The sequence below is a fragment of the Notamacropus eugenii genome, chromosome 2, assembly GCF_028372415.1.
Source record: "Notamacropus eugenii isolate mMacEug1 chromosome 2, mMacEug1.pri_v2, whole genome shotgun sequence".
Taxonomy (NCBI): domain Eukaryota; kingdom Metazoa; phylum Chordata; class Mammalia; order Diprotodontia; family Macropodidae; genus Notamacropus; species Notamacropus eugenii.
Window position 1 is genome coordinate 221,448,162 of NC_092873.1, and position 19,614 is coordinate 221,467,775.

Consider the following 19,614-nt stretch of genomic DNA (forward strand, 5'->3'; position numbering starts at 1 on the left):
TGCATACTATGTGCCTGATTTAACCTAAATTGAAGCAAGACTTTAGAACCTGTTACTATGGCATATGAGTACAAAACAGAATATAAGGCAAATAATAAAAATTCTTTATTTTATTCTTTTTTGAGTCAAATAAAAAATGGAAATAGAGAACTTGTGATATGAAATCTATTAGCTATTTGGGGCCATAAACTCTAAAACCTTCACATAAAGAGAGGCCTCAGAATAATCTCCCAATTTTCTACCAGCTGGACTGCTTTCATACATCTTTGGACTTTTCTCTGTGGAGTACTGTTAACTGTGCCCTGTGGTGAGGTTCCCCCTCCTCTCTTTTCTGCTTCCTTTTGTGGAAAATGTGGAAAGGTATGAGGTGTAAGAAGACTAGAAATGTAGTGGAAAGGCTGATTATAAAGGGCTGTCCCTACAAAACAGAATTTTCTATTTGATTTTTGAGGTGACAGGGAATCACTGGAATATAGTGAAGGGGTGCATGACATGATTTGACTTGAGATTTAGGGAATTCACTTTGGCAGGTAATGTGAAGATGGACTGAAATGGAGAGAGACTGGCAGCCAGCAGACCAAACAGCAAGCTATTGCAATACTCCAGATGTGAGGTGATATGGGCCTGCATCAGTGTAGTGCTAATGTCAGAGGAGAGAAGGAGGTCTAATCAAGAGATCCTACAAAGGTCTTGGGAACAGACTTGATGTAGGGGGTAAGAGAGAGTAGCAATCCCAATATATGTGTGATATCTTCTAGTACATTTGATATATTTAATGGTATTTGGTATTGTAACTAATTTTTTGACTTCCTGGAAAGTGTCCTGTTGGAAAATATAATTTTTATTAATAAATCATTAAGTTGTTCCCCGATTCTACCTCAAAACCATAAGGTCAACTTGCCGGACTATGATGGTGGACTACTTGGAAATAATAAGTGTTGTGGATATAAAAGAGCACAAATGATAAGTGTATTATGAGTTGTAAATACCATTACTATTCCAATGACTGTCTGTTTTAAATGATGAAGAAAATATTTAAATGTTAGGCACTTACAAAGATGGTCACAAAAACACGTATAATCCCTTCCTTTAAGGAGGTTACAATATGAACCCATTATGTTCTCATGAAAACATATTTGGTTCTACATATTTAACACACATAGGTAATATCCCAAATGCCACTATGATGCTTCAACTGAAATGGAGGCCCTGGACTCTTGAAGGCTATAGAAGCCAAGCGTAAACTCTGACATGACCTATGAAATTAAAAAAGGCTTTTGAATACAGTTAGAAGTTCTGTCTGAGGACCAGACTATATACAGAAGTGGAGGCAATCAGTGCTACAAAGATGATACTACTCTCACCCTCCTATTCTAAAATAACAGTTTTGGAGAGTCCCAAAATAAAGAAGTTTCAAATACAATCTTTTTAAAAAATGTTCTTTGTATATGTAAACGTTCATGCTTGTGGATGTTTTTCAAGCTCATAATAATCCTTTTGAAAGGACATTTGGCAAACAAAAAACACCAGCAACAACAAAGAGCAAAAACAAACAGCTCACTGTGAAGAAAACTGCAGCTCATGTGGCAGCATCTATTCCATGAAATCCTATGAAAGAATTGCCAAGATATTGACAAACAGGTCAACATTCACCTGGATACAAAGTGACTTCAATATAGTGGTGTGTACAAGAAGCAACAGCAGAAACCATACTGAAAAATATGGTTTAAGACAAAGAGACAATGAGGCCAAGGACATGTGACCCCACTCAGAAGTCTCATGGTTGTACACATTAGATCTGTTCTTCAATAAAAAATCAGAAGTCACTTTGCACATGACAAACATTCAAGGGCTTCATAAAATAAAGTAAAACTGAAGATATTTTTCAATTAATAAGCACTTGTTTTTCTCTCCCTTACACTTCTACCCGTGATAGGAAAAAGAAAATCCTTACAACATATATACATAGTTAAGCAAAACAAATTCACACACCAGGCATGTCCAAAAAAGGTATGTCTCATTCTGCATCTTCAGCCCATCACCTCTCTGTTAGGACATGAGCTGCAGGCTTCATTATCAGTGCTCTGGAAGCATGGTTGGTTACAAAACTGATAAGAGTGAGACTGAGGTACCTTCACAGAAAGGAACTAGTTTCCAATAAATCGTTTCTTATTAAGGTGTCTCTGAACAATCAGATTATCAATCAATTAGAGCTGGCCTCCAAGTCAGTACCAGAGCTGAAGGCTAACAGGAGGAGGCACTGTGTAAAACTACAATAGCTACAACACAGTTTAATTAAAGAAACAACCAACTCCTAACAGTGGGAAATGGACAAAAGTAAAAGCACCGGCTCAGTGACTTTGGAGTTTAAAGTGTGAGTGTGAGTGTGTGTGCATGTGTATGTATATGTGTGTCAGTGAGTCAGAAGTTGTAAAGACACCATCTGCCTAGAAAAACTTGATCTCTCTGCTGAGGTAAGAGATATAGTAGCTAGGGGCAACAGTAATTTAGAGCACACATTTATTTGCAAAACATGTGAGGAGAATGAAAGAAGATTATGAGTTATTTTACTTCACAAAACAATGAAACATCACAAAGGAGAAACGGAATCTGCAGAAATTTTGGGGTGACTGCCAGACTGATCATCCACTGAGAATAGCCAATAGAAATAAAAGTCTACAAGCCTTTATTAAGAGCTTACTATGTGCTAAGTACAGTGCTAAGCACTGGGAATGCAAATTCCCCCAGTTCTGATGAGTGCCCTCACTCCAGTGGAGGTCACACAGCTTCCTATGTTGGAAAATGTGTCTTGCATCAAACAGTAGACTGGAGTTTCCTTATTATCACTGCCACCTTGTACCTCTACCTCAAACAGGAGAAAAAGCAGATACCAGTTCATGGGATGTTTTCTTCTTTTCTATCCAGTCTTTATTTTCCCACCTTTTCACTTATATAGAACACAGTGTCTGAAGTTAAGCAATTTAAAAGTTGCTCTGCCTCATGTCCCTCTGTTGGCATGTGGAGATCACTTAGCTCTTTAAACCTCAAAAAACCAATATCCTATGAATGCTGCCATTAAGGAAGCACTTCAAGGAGCTCTTCATCAGTGCTTGATTCTTAAGCCAAAAACACATTACAGGAAGGGGCAAAGCTGGTAAATGCCTCTCTCAATACCTGTGGGTCATCACAAGAGTGTTGCCCATGCCCAAATGTCAACAAAGCTTTAGAAGAGTTCTCTGGTTTTTTTTACATCAGGACAAAATCTGCTGAAGAAGTCTTCCAGTGTACGAAGATCAAAACATTCTACAGAAAAAAATCATTTCAACCTGGAAAGCTCATTCCAACCCTGAATTTCACACATTGCAAGTACCCTTTGCTCTCCTACCACTGCAACCTCTCCCTCTAATGGGCTGGTTCCTCCTAGAACCTTTATCTGAAGGAAGAGGCCCCTCTTCCTCAAGGCATTCCTGACTCTCCTTGACAATGCCCAGTGCTGGGTATCTTCATTTCCATTTCCTCATCCCTTGCCCTCCAGCAGGAACCCCATGCTCCCCATCTCCTCCATATATCTTTTCAGCTTCCTTTTATGTGTGGCCCTCTTCCATTAGACCATAAACTCCCTGGAGAGCAGGTACTACCTGTCTTTGTACATATGTTCCCACTATTTAGCACAAGTGCAGGGAACACAGTAAGCTTCTCAATAAATATTTGTTGACTTGACAAATATAAGCAATACGGATAGTTCCTGCCCGCAAGGAACTTACATTCTAGTAAAGGAAGACAGCATATAAAGGGAACCTGAAAAGGTATAGGGGAAAAGATTCTAAAAGAATGGAAACAATGATAGTACTATTTTTTTTAAAGGCAACTGAGAAGACAGCAGTAACTACTGTCCCATGTGTCTATTTTCTCATGTTCATAAAATGTTCAAATTGAATGGCAGTCACTAATTCAGAGAGTAGTGCCCTAGGATGGAAATTTTAGAGATGATAATTGAACCTGTGAAAGCTCACGAAATTCCCCAAGTGAGAGTGTAGACTCAGAAGGAATGTACAAGAAGGCAAAGGGAGAACCAAGAGGGAAAAGTGTCAGGAAAACTGACAAGAGAGTCTCCAAGAGGAGAGAGTGATTAGTGGCATCAAATGCTACAGAAAGGTCAAGAGGCTGAGGATTTTCTCAAAAAAGGCCATTAGTTTTAGCAAACAGGAGATCACTAAAACCTCTGGAGTTTTAGTTTAATGGGTCCAAATGATAAGCTAGATGGCAGACAGTTTAAAAGTGAGAGAGGTATTAGGTACCCTTCTCTAGGGTGGACTGGGAAAAGAGTAGAAAAAAAAGGTAAAAAAGAAATTTACATTATAATTTTGTTCTATATTGGAAAGGAATGACAAGCTGTGCATAGCAGATTTGCAGTTTCATGTACAATCATCTTTTTATTATACTATGTTATGGAAATGCTTGTTTTATTTTTTAAATGTATCTATTAATGAAATAAAAGGGGAAAAAAAGAGAGGAAAAGAAAACACAGTCACCAAATGCGGATGAATTTTTTAAGAACCTTGATAAAGACTAGTTTATACCCAGTAATAGTACAGTACCTGGCACGGAGTGGTACTTTAATAAATGCTTGCTTAGTGATTCTCTAAGTCTTTCTCCAGTGTTTCATTGCAATGTAGAGATAACTGTATTCTAAGAGGCTTTCACTGGTCATTGTATAAATATTCCATGTTAAAAGAACCCACAGTTAAAATCATGCTTAGAGCTGGTCTAAGAATTGCACAATTCTTACTCCCTTAAGTCTCTTTTCACAATCTGTATTATTAGTATGGAGGCAACAATAAAGGATTGAATATTAATACAATCCCACAGAGGGGAGAGTTGATCTGTGGGGCAGAAAGTTCTAGTGGTCTCTTATTTGCTAAAACTAATATCCTTTTTTGAGAAAATCCTCAACTTCTTGACCTTTCTGTAGTATTTGATGCCACTAACCACTCTCTCCTCTTGGAAACTCTCCTGTTAGTTTTCCTGACAATTTTCTCTTTTGGTTCTCCTACACTCTCACTTCGGGAATTTCATGAGCTTCCACAGGTTCAATTATCAACTACAGCTAGGGAGAAAGTACTCAACCAAAGAAGAGATAGAGGAGATCACAAAAGATGAAATAGACAGGAATCCTATAATCTTTTTATAGTAATTTTCTCAAGGAACTTGATGTTTTTGGTTGCTTTATTCATATATTTAAAAAAATGATCAAGAAAATGCATCACATTTAAGATTTATCAACACTACTTACTCTTAGGGTTATGTGCTCACATAAATAAGGAAGTGGGGAAGGGAATAAATATCTATTAAACACCTCCTATGTGTCAGGCACTGTGCTTAGTGCTTTACAAATATTATCACATTTGATCATTTACTGATAAATAAAGCCCTGGTACTGAATTTCAATTGACAATACTGGATTGGGTGTTTATGTGCATAATGATTGGGTTTTATATTATTTTTTACTCCAATTACAAGTGGAAAGAAATAGTATGTATCACATGAGTGTAAGTATTTGATACTAGTCAAAACCATAAATCAAGGTACATTTTTATTAACACTTAAAAGTTGGGTTTCAAAATGGCTTTCAGCTTTGAAAATAAGACCTCTGGGAACCTGGCTAAGTGAACTTTCCTCCAGAATCTCCTATTTCTGTCAAGGTACTTTTTTTTTCCTAGAGTCAATCAAGACTGAAATCTTGGACTCAAAATATTATTGACTTAGAACTAAACGAGACCTTGGAGGGAACTGAATCCAATTCCCTCATTTTACAAATGAAAGTGAAACCTATGAAAGTTAAGTAATTTGTTGCAAGTCATACAGATAGTAGGTACCAAAAGTGAGATTTCAACAGAGTCGGTGGTCTTTCTACTGAACTTCTCTGTCTTCTGCCTATCCTCACTCCTATTATTCTCTTATATTCCATAAATGATCAAATTCTATTGATTCTTATTTTGGATCTTTTCTAGCACTCAACATTTTTTGTTTTAATTTCATCACATTCCAAGACCTTATACTAGAACTGCTACATGAGCTTTCTAAGTGTTTTAAACTTCCACTCTCTTTAATAGAATATTGTATATTGTTGATGGGTTAATCTTCGTAACATATACTTTGAACATGACACAATCAATCAATAAACATTTATTGAGTCCCTACTAGGTGACAGGTTCCCAATTCTCAGAACCTTCCAATGGTTCCCCCATGCTACAGAATAAAATATAAACTTATTACAAATATTTAGCATATGAAAAATGTAAATATAGTATCAAAATTTTCAAAAGAAAACACTTAATTTTAGATACATAGATTGACATCCCATAAAACTAACTAAAGCAGTGCAGTCTGAATTTATAGAAACTACATCTTTTTTCTTCAACAGTAGAAAAGTGATACTGTTTATACAATGCCTACCAAGGCAATACTTTCATGACTAAATAAGGAAAATTACATTGGGCAAGGGATACTGTTTTTTCTTTATCATTTACTAGTTGCCAAAAAGATGTCAAAAAGCTAAACTAATTTCCTGATTATTCCCAGATGTTATTGATTTAGCTTTTGAAAGGGTCTCTCTGAAAAGGTGTATTTTACAAAGGAGAAGATCATAGAGCTATGCAATCATAAAAGATGAGAGGCAGAAAATCAGTCAAATCACAATACTGAAAACAAATATTCCACCCTGATGCCTTTTCTTTGCTTTTTTTTTGAAAGCCTTATTCCAACATAAAAACAATTTGCAAAATATATTTCTCAACTTACAGACTGATTAGTTTGGATTTTCTTAACTAGCTTTCTTTTTTTTTTTTTGCATACTTTGCTAATTTGCTGATACATTTCAATCTGGACACACATGTACAGATTTTATCCTCTTTCTGCAAAACTGTGTTTTGCTTTTTTTTTTTTAAGCATGCAAGGTAGTTAAATAATTGTTGTTCAAATAGATGAAGTTTATATGCACACATAATTTGTGCTTTGTTTCTATTAAAATATTATACATAACTAAAATAATTTAAGAGTACCAGTGGCTAAATTTACCTAGAATTTGAAGTTAAAATAATAATTTCAAATGGAAGGAAAAAGAGACACTAGAATTTAGTGATCTTTTCTATTCATTTTATCAACTAAAGGAGTGACTGAAACTTGATCACTACGGTACTGTAAAATGTCTTTTTTTTTTTTAGTGAGGATAAGTGAAAATATTCAACACTTACTGACAAAATATTTGAACACTAAAAGAAATGCCCCAAATAAGGAAAAGGCTTACCACTCTGAGTAGTAAAAGGATGCTGAGGAATCAGATGAGTGCCCATCGTATTTGACAGTCTGAACTGAGAGTGTGGTGAAAACAATGATGGAGCAGGAAGCAAGAGATTTGAGCTGGCCTGTAATAGGAAAGGCAAATCAGAAACTAAGTGTAATTTCCTGGGTTACTGATGCAAAAACTGGATGCGAAATATTTAGTTACTGTATGATACATAGACTGGGACTCGAGGAAGGTCAGACAGATGCTCCTAGCTTAAATGATCAATTAAGTAATCTATTTGCTCAAAAAATAGTTTCTGGAGTTCAGAATTATGAACTTAAGGCTTGCAATAGAATGATCTTTATGTATGTATGTATATATACATATATACGTGTGTATGTGCGCATGCATCACTTTACTAAAGGAGGTAAAGAGCAGTAGTGGAAGTATAATTAAACCAAAGTAAAGCTTCACCATTTATTAAAACAAAGTCTATTCATCACAGAGTCAGGATCTTTGCTAGTTCCAGGGTTAGAGAAAAATAGTTAATTGGAAGTTGCACCAATATGAAGAAAAAATAAAATGAGAGTTTGCAACTTAGAGAATTAATATATCTGCCATTAAGCAAAGTAAGCATTCAAACTCATATTTGTGCAAGATATTACCAAAACAACAAGGACTTATGTTAGAGACTATGTAGTAAACACCTAATAGATAATACCCTATAACCTTGGTTGTTACATAGATTTCTTGACAACATAGAAATACTTAAAAAACTCCTCCCTTAAAAGACCATTAAAAATAACATTTGAAATAGTATAACACTTTTAAGTTCTCATAAGGAAATAAGATGTTTTAGTGTGTGAAAACTACTGTTAAGTATGTAAAACTGAAAAACATGTAAAAAACACCAACACTGTGCTTATTTGTAGAAAAATTAAAATAATTCATTAATAACAATTGATTTATTTTTAAAGTGTATACTATAGAATGCTTTTCTTTTCCCTTAAGGAATGATCCACTCTGTTCATTGTTCACAAGTTATCAAATAATTCATTATTTACTTCATTAAGTTTGTAGATCTACTTATGGATCTACTTTTTTTTTTAATATGTTTAGATTACATTCATTCCTTATTGCTACAATGTCACTTAAACATGAGTTGTCAGAATAGCCTTTTCTTTATATGTTAACTAGTATGAACAATTTTCAGTCATTTACTTAAAAAACCAAATAAGCAGCATAGCATAACGGACAGAACGTTAGATGTAGAGTCAGAAGAGATGGGTGGGAATCCCAGTGCTGATACGTGCTGCTGTGTGACCCTTGATCTAGATATTATGAACTTCAATGAAAGGCAAATTGCTTTTAAAACATTCCTTTATTGACATACATAAGATGGTTGTGATACGAGCTTTAGCTATGTTATCATATATGCACTTCACTTTCAAAGTCCTTACTTGAAACAAATTAGTAAATGACTAACTTTTAAAAACATAAAACTCTGGGAAACAGATCTTCATGAACATGAAACGTGTGCACTTTTGATTTTTAAAAAATTTTCTTCTTGTTTGCATGATCTAAAAACAAACAAAAAACCCCTAAAACCTAAACCTGTTACCACCTACAGTCATATGTGAATGTATTGGTGTCTCGTTTAAAGAACAACTAAAAAAGAAAACATTAAAAAAATCATTATTAGCTATTCCTAAAAACTAGATATGAATTATCTTATGAGAATAATAAGTTCTAAAGTCCCCATTTAGAGATATGGCAACATTTTAAAAATCAGAATTATGTAAATAAATCTAATTGAATCATTACTTCTTTTAAACCCACATTTCAAAAAGCTGGGTCAACCTGGAGCAGAAGGGTAAAGAGGACTCTCTGGCTAGATGACAGCTATCTTGTTAGATTTTCGTAAGTAGAAGGAATGAATTTAAATGAAAAACTACAATGAAAATGGTACACTTACTATTTAATTATTTAATTCACTTCTCTTTTTAGACTCACTTTTCAGTTTTACTTCTGTATTCCTGAAAACTTTTCATCCTACATGTCAAACATTGTGTTTTGAAATCAAGTGCAAAAGAACAGGTGTACACTGGGGGAAATAAAAAGTCTGCTTTACAGCCTTCCTCTTCAGAAAATTACCCACGCTAAAAAGCCCACTAAAAATCGTGAACCAGAAGATACTTATACTTCTCTATAGAAGCAGAAAGATTACCATTCTTTTTCAATCAACTGCTGTTATTTGGAAAATAAACACTGCAATTACATGTTCTTTCTAGGCATTTTTGTACTTCTGTTCTTTATTGACATGTTACTTAAAAGCCCATTTAAATGCGTGTAAAGTAACAAGTACCATGATAAAGGAGTAGATAATTCAATCTCTCAGGTGCAGGATTAGGGTTATTTATTACAGAAACTTCAAATGAGAAGGATGGAAGGACAAAAAAGTCTACTTATACATTTTCATGATTCCATGTAGCGGAAGAAAAATAATGCTCATTAAATAGAGTGAAGCAATATCTATTTTTGAAATAGATGCTGTGGAAAGGAATTGCTAAATAATTTAACAACAGCAAGGTTGGCTAAGATAGCCTACACCAATCTACCCACTTTTCCCAACACACTTCTCTGCTTGCTTCATGCAGAAACCACAGTCAGTCAAAGGCCGTTTGCTACAGCTCCCCTGTTGAGTAAAACTAAGAGTATAAAAACTTTATGGATTTCATAAAAACAAAGAAAATAAAAAGAACCCACCCAGAAACTTTGCCAAGTTTAGAACAAAGCTCCTTTGGCCTTCTCATCATGAGCAGAGTAGTTCCATGCAAAATATGCAAATATTCCTTCTCTGAGACAGCTCATTTTCATGTTTAAAAAAAGGCACTGTCCATGTGACTAAACATAATGGCCTAAATCAAGACAAGACAAGCTAACAACAATAATTTTCCTTTTTACTGGTTACACAAGTTTTATAACCCTTTGAGAGGTATAATCCTAATTTTCATACATGCTTGCAAGTCAAATTAGGTTTAGATGATTTTGGTTTATACTTTAATTCACCTGAGTTAGGATTGTTTTCAAAAATTTTTTATTTCAAAAACATCTCAAAGTGCTTTTAAAATTATCCCCAAAGTCAAGTATTCAAAGGATACTCTAAAATGTTTCTTAAATCATCCATTAAAACCTGGTGGCACTATATGCTTTAAAATTCACCATTCCAAATTTTTTTCTTGTAGCATTCTATTTTTTGGTACTGACAGAAATAACACTTTAATGTGAAACACAGATGGGAAAGAACACTCAACTAGGAATCAGAAGACTTGCATTGCAAGATAGTTCTCACTCTACTACTTACCAGCCTCATGACCAGTGTCAACTCATTTGGCTTCTTAGAGACTGTTTCCATATCAGTAAAATAGGACTACTAATATTCACCCTGCATACCTCACACGGATATTGTAAGGATCAAGTGAACTTTGTTAAGCATAAAATCTTAAACAAATGTATTGTTAAACCTGTAATTAGTCAAACAGGCAAATGAATCTGTAATTTTATCAATCTAGAATTCCAGAATTATGTTAGGTGCTAGGAATACAACAAAAGAAGATATATTCTCTATACTCAAATATCTTATATTTGAATGGGGGAAAATAAAATATGAAAGGGAGTTGGAGGGGTAGAGAGAAGGTGGCAGAGGAAAGATAGATGCATCAGGTGTGGAGTGAGATCAGAAATGAGAATGGATGGCCTAGGCAGTTCATGAAATGGTGGTCCTGGGCAGGGACTCACGAATCAGAGGAGTTGACTGCAGAGGCATCTCCAAAGAAGGTGAGAAAGTTCAGAGTCAGGAGTGAAGCTGTAAGAAACATTCCCTCCCATGATGCACACCTTCATCCTGTAAAACATTTGTCCTTGTCCTCAAGTAAGGCTTTTTCTTTGTGTGTTTGTTTGGTACAGGGGAATCCAACAAATTACCATATTACTATAACAAAGATCACTCATTAGTTATATTAATCACAATAAAGACATCTTAAATAATGTCAATTTATATTTGGGCATAATCACAAAAGGGACTTATTAGATTCTTTGCTTTGGTGCATCAGAATTTGGTTGGTTCATTATTTTGTTTCTAAATATTTTAATTGTTGGTCACGGAATCATAGGTTTGTAGCTGGAAGGGACCTTTAAAACCATCTAATCCAAGACCCTCATTTTAAAGATGAGGAAACTGAGATTCAGAGAAGTGAAATGAATTGCTAGGTCACATAGGTAGGAAGGGACTGAGACGGGATTCAAAGTCAGGTCCTCCTGACTCCATGTTCAGAGCTCTACCCAGCAGGTTGTCCTTCATTAGGCAAATTTGAATACCTCTGCTTGGCTTTTAAAGCCCTTCATAAACTGACCCCTTCTTAACTTTTCCAGTCTTATATTTTCCTCCCCTTAATATACTATGATCCAGTAACATTGACCTCCTCACTGTTCTGTACACATGGCTTGCCAACTCTGCCTCCACCCTTTTGACTTCTTCCTTTTCATACCTGAAATGCCCTCTCTCCTCATCTCTGCCTCCTGACTACAGGAAAACAGAGAAAAGGAGAAAAGACGGGAGGAGAGGAGAGTAGAGGAGAAGAGAGGACTCCTGAATGCCAACATAAGGAATTTGTATTTTAAGCTAGAGACAAGAGGGGACCACTGATGACTTTTGAACATGTGAGCAACATTATCAGACCTATATTTTAGAAACATTATTTTGAAAGCTATATAGATGATATATTAGTGCTGGTGAGGTAGGGAAGACAAGGTGATTGATTAGAAAACTACTGTTATGATAGTCCAAGCAAAAAATGATGAGGATTTTATGAGAAAGAGAAGACAATAAGACAGGTGACAAAAGGCTCAATTGGACTTAGCAAGTGATTGGACAGAGAAGGTGAGGGAAAGGGAAGTGCCTAGAATGATTCTGAGATTCTAAACCTGGGTTACTGAGAAGACAGTGGTAGCATAGAAACAGGAAGCTTGGGAGATGGGGACATTTAGCAGGGAACATCATAACTGCAGCTTTAATATGCTAAGAATGACATGCAGATTGGACATCCACATAGAGAAGTCAAGGTGGCTGTTAGAACTGTGAAAATATAATTCAAGAGGAATGACTGAACCTTTGCAGAATTGCAAGGAATATTAGGAAGTACAAATGCCATGCATAAGAACTGACACAATTTAAATAAGGGAAGTATCACTGTATAGTAATGGTGTTATCTGAAAAAAATTTTTGGAGATGATCGATTCTGAACTCATTAAATGAAGTATATAATAAAATTTAGAATGGGAAGATCACTCCCTGTGAAGTAAATGACATAAAGGCAGAGAAGTGGAATGAACAAAGAGTCTGAGAAGATCACATTCTCCAGACCAAAGGGTTTGGTCACGTAAAGGAGCACTGAGAAAAGGAAAGGTAGGGTCCAATGGCCACTGCAAGTGGCAATCTGTCAGACTGAAGAGTCTGGGTCTGCACAATACAAATTCACTGAAGGTTCTTTTTCTCAGCAGTGATGTAATGGAAATGTTGCTTTAGAAAGCTGAACCTGGAACCAAAATGCGGGAAGGCATGGAACAAGAAAATCAGCCACAGATTTACTAGATATGATCAACTGCAAATAAATTTCAGCTATCCACTAATGGGCTTCCACTGGAAACAGTTTGGGAAGCAGGTTATCTCAGCTACCTATTTGTGTAAGTTTACTTGATAGGCTAAAAATTTCTCTGTCTTTTCAGTGATTCAAACTAGCTTCCTTCACCACTAGCCCAATGTTGTTGTTCAGTTTCATCTTCTACTCCATTTCATTGTGTAATAAGGGTACACAAAGTTGGCAGGAAGGTGTGGCAGAAGTTATAGACACTGGCCCAGGGAGGCCCGTCCAAGTTCTGAATTGGTCACTGGATGTAGGTGTGTGAACTTGGACAGGTTGTTTGGGTCTGTTCAAGGAGTTCTTGTGAGGAAAGTGTTTCATATATAAAAAAAGAGTGTATTGCTATTGTTATAGTATACTCTTAAGACTACTATGACAGATACAAGAAGAATTTCATCCTGTTTTATATGAGAAACAGTTCCCAAAAGTTCAGTCATTCTGATTTTTGCTATTTCCTTTCAGCAATAAGCTTTCTAAATAATCCTGCAATCTCTCAACCAATTAATACTGAAGAACATTCCAACTCTCTCTGGTCCCATTCAGATTCTCTATCTATCAGTGCTACAATTAAGACCATATTCCCATAGCTGATTAAAGTATTGTGCATCTTGGAAAAAACTTTAGTAAAATCAGGATAAGCTCTATGTGATTTGTCACTAACACAGAAAGAAAATTAATTGATCTGACATGATTTACTTTTCATGAAGACGTAGTTACCTTGTGTTGTCATGGGTGGCTATAAACTGATTATTATCAGACAACTCAACGTTGAAAAGTGACAAAATGGAGCTTTTTTTTTTTTTAATGAGTGATTTAAAATGGTTTTGTAAAGATCTTTATAAACTATTCCTACCTTTCAGGTCTTCTCCCCTCCACACACAGACAACCAGAATGGAACCCTTGCTCTTCTCCACCCCCCATCTCCAAGTCTTTGCGCTAGTTGTCTACTTGGCCTACAGCGCTCTCCCTCCCCACCCTTCTACCTTTTAGAATCCCTTAGAATTTCATTAGGTCAAATCCCAAGTTACACAGAAGGACTTTCCTGATCACTGAAGAATTTAGTGTTAAACTGGATAGTTCCTAGGAAGCTTCCTCAAAGACAGGAAATGGGTGGAGTAAAAAGACCAGGAAACAGAGGCAGAGAAGAACAGGAGCATTTCAGAAAGTAGAAAAACAGGAACTAACTCCTCTGCTACTCTCAGATAAGGCTGGGAGGGCAAAGGAGAGACTGACCTGGCTGAATTATGTATGAGGCTTGTGGAAGTTCTGAGATTGTGATTTTGGACTTAAAATCGAGTTTTTGCTCTCTACCATTCATACAGAGGAAGTAAAGACAATTGAAAAACCACTATTTCTTGAGACACTGGAGCATTATGGTTTATTGACAAACGTATTCTACTTGGAGTCAGATGGCATTTGGTTGCCATATTTCTGCCCCTTTGAATGAATGAACCATTCATTTAAGTTTTCTCCAATTCCATTTTCTTATCCATAAAGTGAGGGGATTAGGCTGGGTGACCTATATGATCCCTTCCAACTCTATGATCTTATTATACTCAAAGGTAGATAGGATAGGGTCACATTATGAGGAGATTTGGCATCCAGGCAGAAAAACAAAATAAAACTGGACTTATATGCAGAAAGACAACAGGAAACTGATACACATTAGCAATATAATGTAGGGGTTGGTTCCCAAACTTTCTTGATTCATTTCTTGGCTCTTTTGTTTCTTGGTAATTTTTTCACAGTGTCCCTAGATGACAAAAAAAAATCTAACATTTTTGCTATTGAGTAATTAGACCCAAATAACTTAACAAGTATTTGTATCCTAACAACTTAACAGCCTTTTGAAAAAGTAATGCACATTAATAAAAAGAAAAATGATGTTTTTATTTTATTCTTTAACAATTATGGTTACTTATTAATGGGATACATGCATCTATTGGGCACTGTACAACTTCTCAAACATTAGAAACAGATTGGATATTGCCATTTTCATTTTGCATTCTACACTGTCTTTCACATGGTACTTGCTTTTTATTACAGCAACTGTAGAAAACTCAGCTTTGCAAAGATATGAATGTATGCACAAAATGCATGATGTTGCTGGCGTATCCAAAAATTAAGTAAACAGATATGTATCTCAAATATATTGAGGACATCAACAAAAGGAAAAGAGCAGATTCTAATGTTGAAACCAATGTACCTCAAGCTAGCAGTTCACTCAGTATCTGACAGATGTCAAGTATCATTGTGTTTCCCTCAAAAAAATATTTCCCTCCCTGTCTCTCTGGGGTCATAGCTCACTGCTACTGGACAGATGTAGGAATAATGTAGAGCAAAAAGGAAGACTGGTGAGGGAACAACAAGAAGGCCATTACAGTAATTCAGGTCCAAAGCAGTTTTTGCAGGACTTGCAAGGATGACTGGCTCATGTAATTCCCCATCATTTAGGAAGCATGGGTAGGTACAAGCTTTGTCCTCATGACACAGAATCAGAATCTCTTGTGGCAAAAATCCTACCTGTATCCACATGCTTATCCACTCCCTCAGTGCCTATCTTCCTCTGCTAAACTCTTACACTGTACCCTATGGAGTTTTTGCTCTACTGATTATAAACTCACCTTTATGCTAGATCTCTTCAGTTTACTGCCTTTTGTAATAATGGGAAGAAGAGACAGCATGCAACAGATGACTATTTTTTCAGTAAAGTAGGGACTGATGTTCTCTAATGAAAGGGTGGGGGGAAAGGAAGTAGCACAGAGAGTATGGGAAGAGAAGAAAAAGGTTTGGAAGAGTATGATTAAAAAATATCAGGGAAGAATAAAAAGATTTCCAAACAGCAATGGGGGCTGAATTGAGAGATAAAAGACAAAAATCTGTAGAGAATCCAGCTGGTGCAGTGGTATGACTTTCATAAGTTATGGGAGCAGAGAAGAGAGATGATGGGAGTGAGCTAGGGTTGAGATTTATTAAAATGTGACTGGTATGATTAGTGACTGGTGAAAGAAAGACATGATAAAAAAACAATGGAATCATGGTTGTGAAGGACGGGAAGGTAAAATGGTTGATGGATTAGAAGAACATAAAAGAGTGGAGGTGATGGAAATTATGATGGGAATGAAGAACAGGTTAAAGTTGATTAGAAGGAGAGGGGAATTTCAGATTTCTGGATCATGAAGATAAATGTTGCAGATGATGTCAGATTAAATATAAGACCATCCCTTTGTGTGACTCACACAGAGTCAAGATGAAAGTCAGGGGATTTTGTAGAGGTTGATAAACTGGGAAACCAAGATGTCTGAGGAGAAATTGGTATATCTTATAGAAATTCTTAAGTATGAAGAGTGATCAGGATGACTGAGCAACTTGAGAAAGGGAGAAGAATGATCTGAAAGTTGGCAAATGATTGTGACAAAGAGGTGGACTAGATCAGAGGTGCAAAACTCCTAAGTGTGGCCCAAACCAGATTAAGATGTAATTGGGAAAGGTTAAACAAGACAAATAAAAATACAATACAACACTGAAAATCTTAACTTGTCATTTTTAAGTCAATATGTGGCCCACAGAGATCCACTTCTACTTGACTCTTTGGACTATGAGAAAAAGATGAATGAAGTGAAACTAAGAAGTTGCTGATTGATGATGAAAAGGAACAGTCTACAATTCGTAGTGGTCCAGTGTTTATGGAGGTATGAAGAAAGGAGAGCCCAATGCTCCTACCCAGTGTGCACAGGGATGCAAAGTCTTTTGAGAGAAGTCAGATTTCCATTACCATAAGGATAAGGGAACAAGAGCTTGAAGAGAAAAAGGGCGATTTGTTTTGAAAAATAATGCAGAGATTCTATAGAGTACAATGTGAGTTACAGAAGATGCAGTGGGAAGAGGAGTGAGGGACATAGGGGTATAAATAGGGAAGGATTAAGTGGATTGAAAGGACAGCATGGAGAGAGATATGAATGGGAGAGGACTTTTGCCTCAAGACACACGGATTCTGAATCACGGGGATGAGGGAATCTGGGAATGTTTTTGGTCATAGGTTGAAGAGAAATCAGTTGACAGGAGCCAAACATCAGCTAGGGTTGTGTGATGATAGCATTAAGTCAGGGTAGGTCTCCTCTGTAAGTTGTTACTACTCTCTCAACAATTTTATTGGACTATATTTGTTTGGCATGCCTAATATATTCCCCTAGTAGAAAGTAAGTTCTTTGGGAACAGCGTCTGTTTTATCTCCCCAGCACTAAGGACAGGCCCTTGAATATAGCATAAGCTTACTAAGTGCTTACTGAATTGGACTGACAGCACTAGCAACAAAAACAAGGCAGAGCCAGTTAGGTGGGCTAGGACATGACCTTTTTTAGTCCAATTCTGGATAATCTGAGTTTTAGATAATAACAAAATATATGTGGAAATATTCTTCAGATAGTTGAAAATATGAAACTAGAAGGTGGGTTAGAGGGGAAAATCTTGCATTTATGTGCACAAAGATTGTTGAAGACATGAAAAAGGGTCAAGGACAAGGCCATGATGGACATTCATAGGTACAGAAGGAGTAATACATTCAAAGGCAAAAAGAAAAGAACATGGAGGAAGACAATACCAAAAAATCAAGACAGAAGCCAAGGGGAAAGTAGGAATCAATGGTATCAGGACAGAGAGCATGAGGACTGAGAAAAGGCCCCTTTGTTTGGCAAGAAGGGAGATGACTGATTATCTTCCAGAAAGAAGTTTCAGCATAACTGTGGTGATAAAAATCATATTATAGGGGATTAAGAAGGGAATACATGGATGTTATAACAAATAGGAGAAGCAACATTAGACCATACATTTGATTGTGTTTGACAATGTTTGGACAGTAAGATTCAACACTACTTAAAAGGTATAGGAAGGATATGTGAAGTTGATTGTTTTTCTGTTTTCTTAAATCTGCTCATGTTTCAGAGTACAAGGGAAGAAATCTATGCAGTTAGAAAGAGTTAAGATTACAGAGGGTAGGGATAATTGTGGGAATCAGGGGAAGTAACTAGAATGAGATAAAAGAAGGATTATCTTTAGGAGGGGAAGAACCTTTTTTCTCCTGAGGCTAGAGAGGGAAGAATGAGAGAAGGGGGAAACACCCCTAATGGGCTCTTTCTCCAGGTGTGAGACATCTGTCCTGATACCTCAAGGGAGAAACGAAGAGTCTGACCCTGGAAATAAAACAATGTGACAAAAATACACAGTACATTGTGAGTCAGAAAAACTGAGTTCATGTCTTAGATCTGACACTAATTATATAACCTTGGGAAAGTCACAACCTTTCTGAGCCTCAGTTTGCTAATTTGTAAAATGAAAGAGTTGGACTAAATAATCCCGAAAGCCTCTTGCAGCCTTTTGTGTTACTCCCAATATCTAACATTTATGAAATATAATTGCCTCATTTGCATAGGGCTGGTTACTACACTGCCTAAGGAGAAAATTGTATGTCCTTGTACTCTTGAAAGATTACTAGAAGAGGAATGCATGTTTTTAATAAAGGAAAGAAGTATCTTGAAATTAATATATTTGGCAGTCTGACAAATAATCTTGGAAATAAATAGCTAAAACTGGCATTAAACTGGCATAAAATGCTACAGAAGCCACAACTTTCCCTTACCTCCCGCTTCATCCTTGCCATCTACTTAAGCAGATTTGGCAATCTTGGAGCCATAATCATTACAGCAATCATCGCTCCTGGGGACAAGCTTCCTGAACATCTGCTGCCAAGGCAGAGCGCAGTCTTCTCTTTTTCATTTATCTTCCTTCCCCTTGTCAATATCCTATATCCTGCTGGTCTGTGATAAGCAGGTTAAAAGGTCTTGAGTGACTGTAACAGTTCAGCAGTGGATACAAACCTTTCTTCATGCCTTTCCTACCCAAACTGTCCTGCTTCCATGAAGTCACAGCCACCAAACATTGGCACTCTTTGTTCTGATGTCTCCCCTTTCAGCCGTCTCACTGCAGTGTATTTTAGTGGGGAGAGGGGTCATCAGGGTGGCATTCCACCAACATCAAAATCAAAACTGCTAGTCCATGAACAACTGAATCAAAAAGTTGGGATTGAAAAAACCCCAATAATCATAAATTCTGATAAAATAAGCCATTGAAAAACAAATATACTTTGTCTTCTACAGGAAAAAAATTATGAGTACTGGTAGCTACGATCGTTCAACTTACACTGATGAATTTAACAATTCAGAAACCACTGGAATTTGGTCCATGAGGAATTTGGACCTTAAGAAGGTCTGATATCTTTTTTAAGTTAAAAAAATGTATAGGACAACTATAAAGAAAAAGGATACAAAATGACACACGTATCAGATTACATAAATCTTTCCTTGTTTCTCTACATTCATCATAGTAACTGCCTCTTAAAGCATAATAACACTCTATTACATTCAGTTTGTTTAGTCATTCCCCAATTACGGTGAATCTACTTTGCTTCCTATTCTTTATTATCACAAAAAGTGCTGATATAAATATTTTGGTGTATATTGGGATACTCTTTTTATCAATGACCACCAAATTAAAGAGGGGTTCCTGAAAGATGATGAGGTCTTCCAGGTGCTCCATTTTGTGGATGACACTTCTTGATTACATCATATCTCATAC

The 19,614-nt window shown here is 36.3% G+C and overlaps 1 protein-coding gene across 11 annotated transcripts in view; it reads right to left on the reverse strand.

The window, feature by feature from the left end:
• Positions 1-19,614, reverse strand: part of AHI1 (Abelson helper integration site 1) — a 279,355-nt gene that overhangs the window by 156,420 nt on the left and 103,321 nt on the right. For all 11 annotated transcript variants that reach the window (XR_011974556.1, XR_011974555.1, XM_072643419.1 and 8 more), the window contains one exon: positions 7,307-7,424. Coding sequence is in view for 9 of the 11 variants with exons in the window: in XM_072643419.1 (XP_072499520.1) it covers positions 7,307-7,424 (118 nt within the window). In the remaining 2 variants the exon portion in view is untranslated. The remainder of the gene's footprint in view (positions 1-7,306; positions 7,425-19,614) is intronic.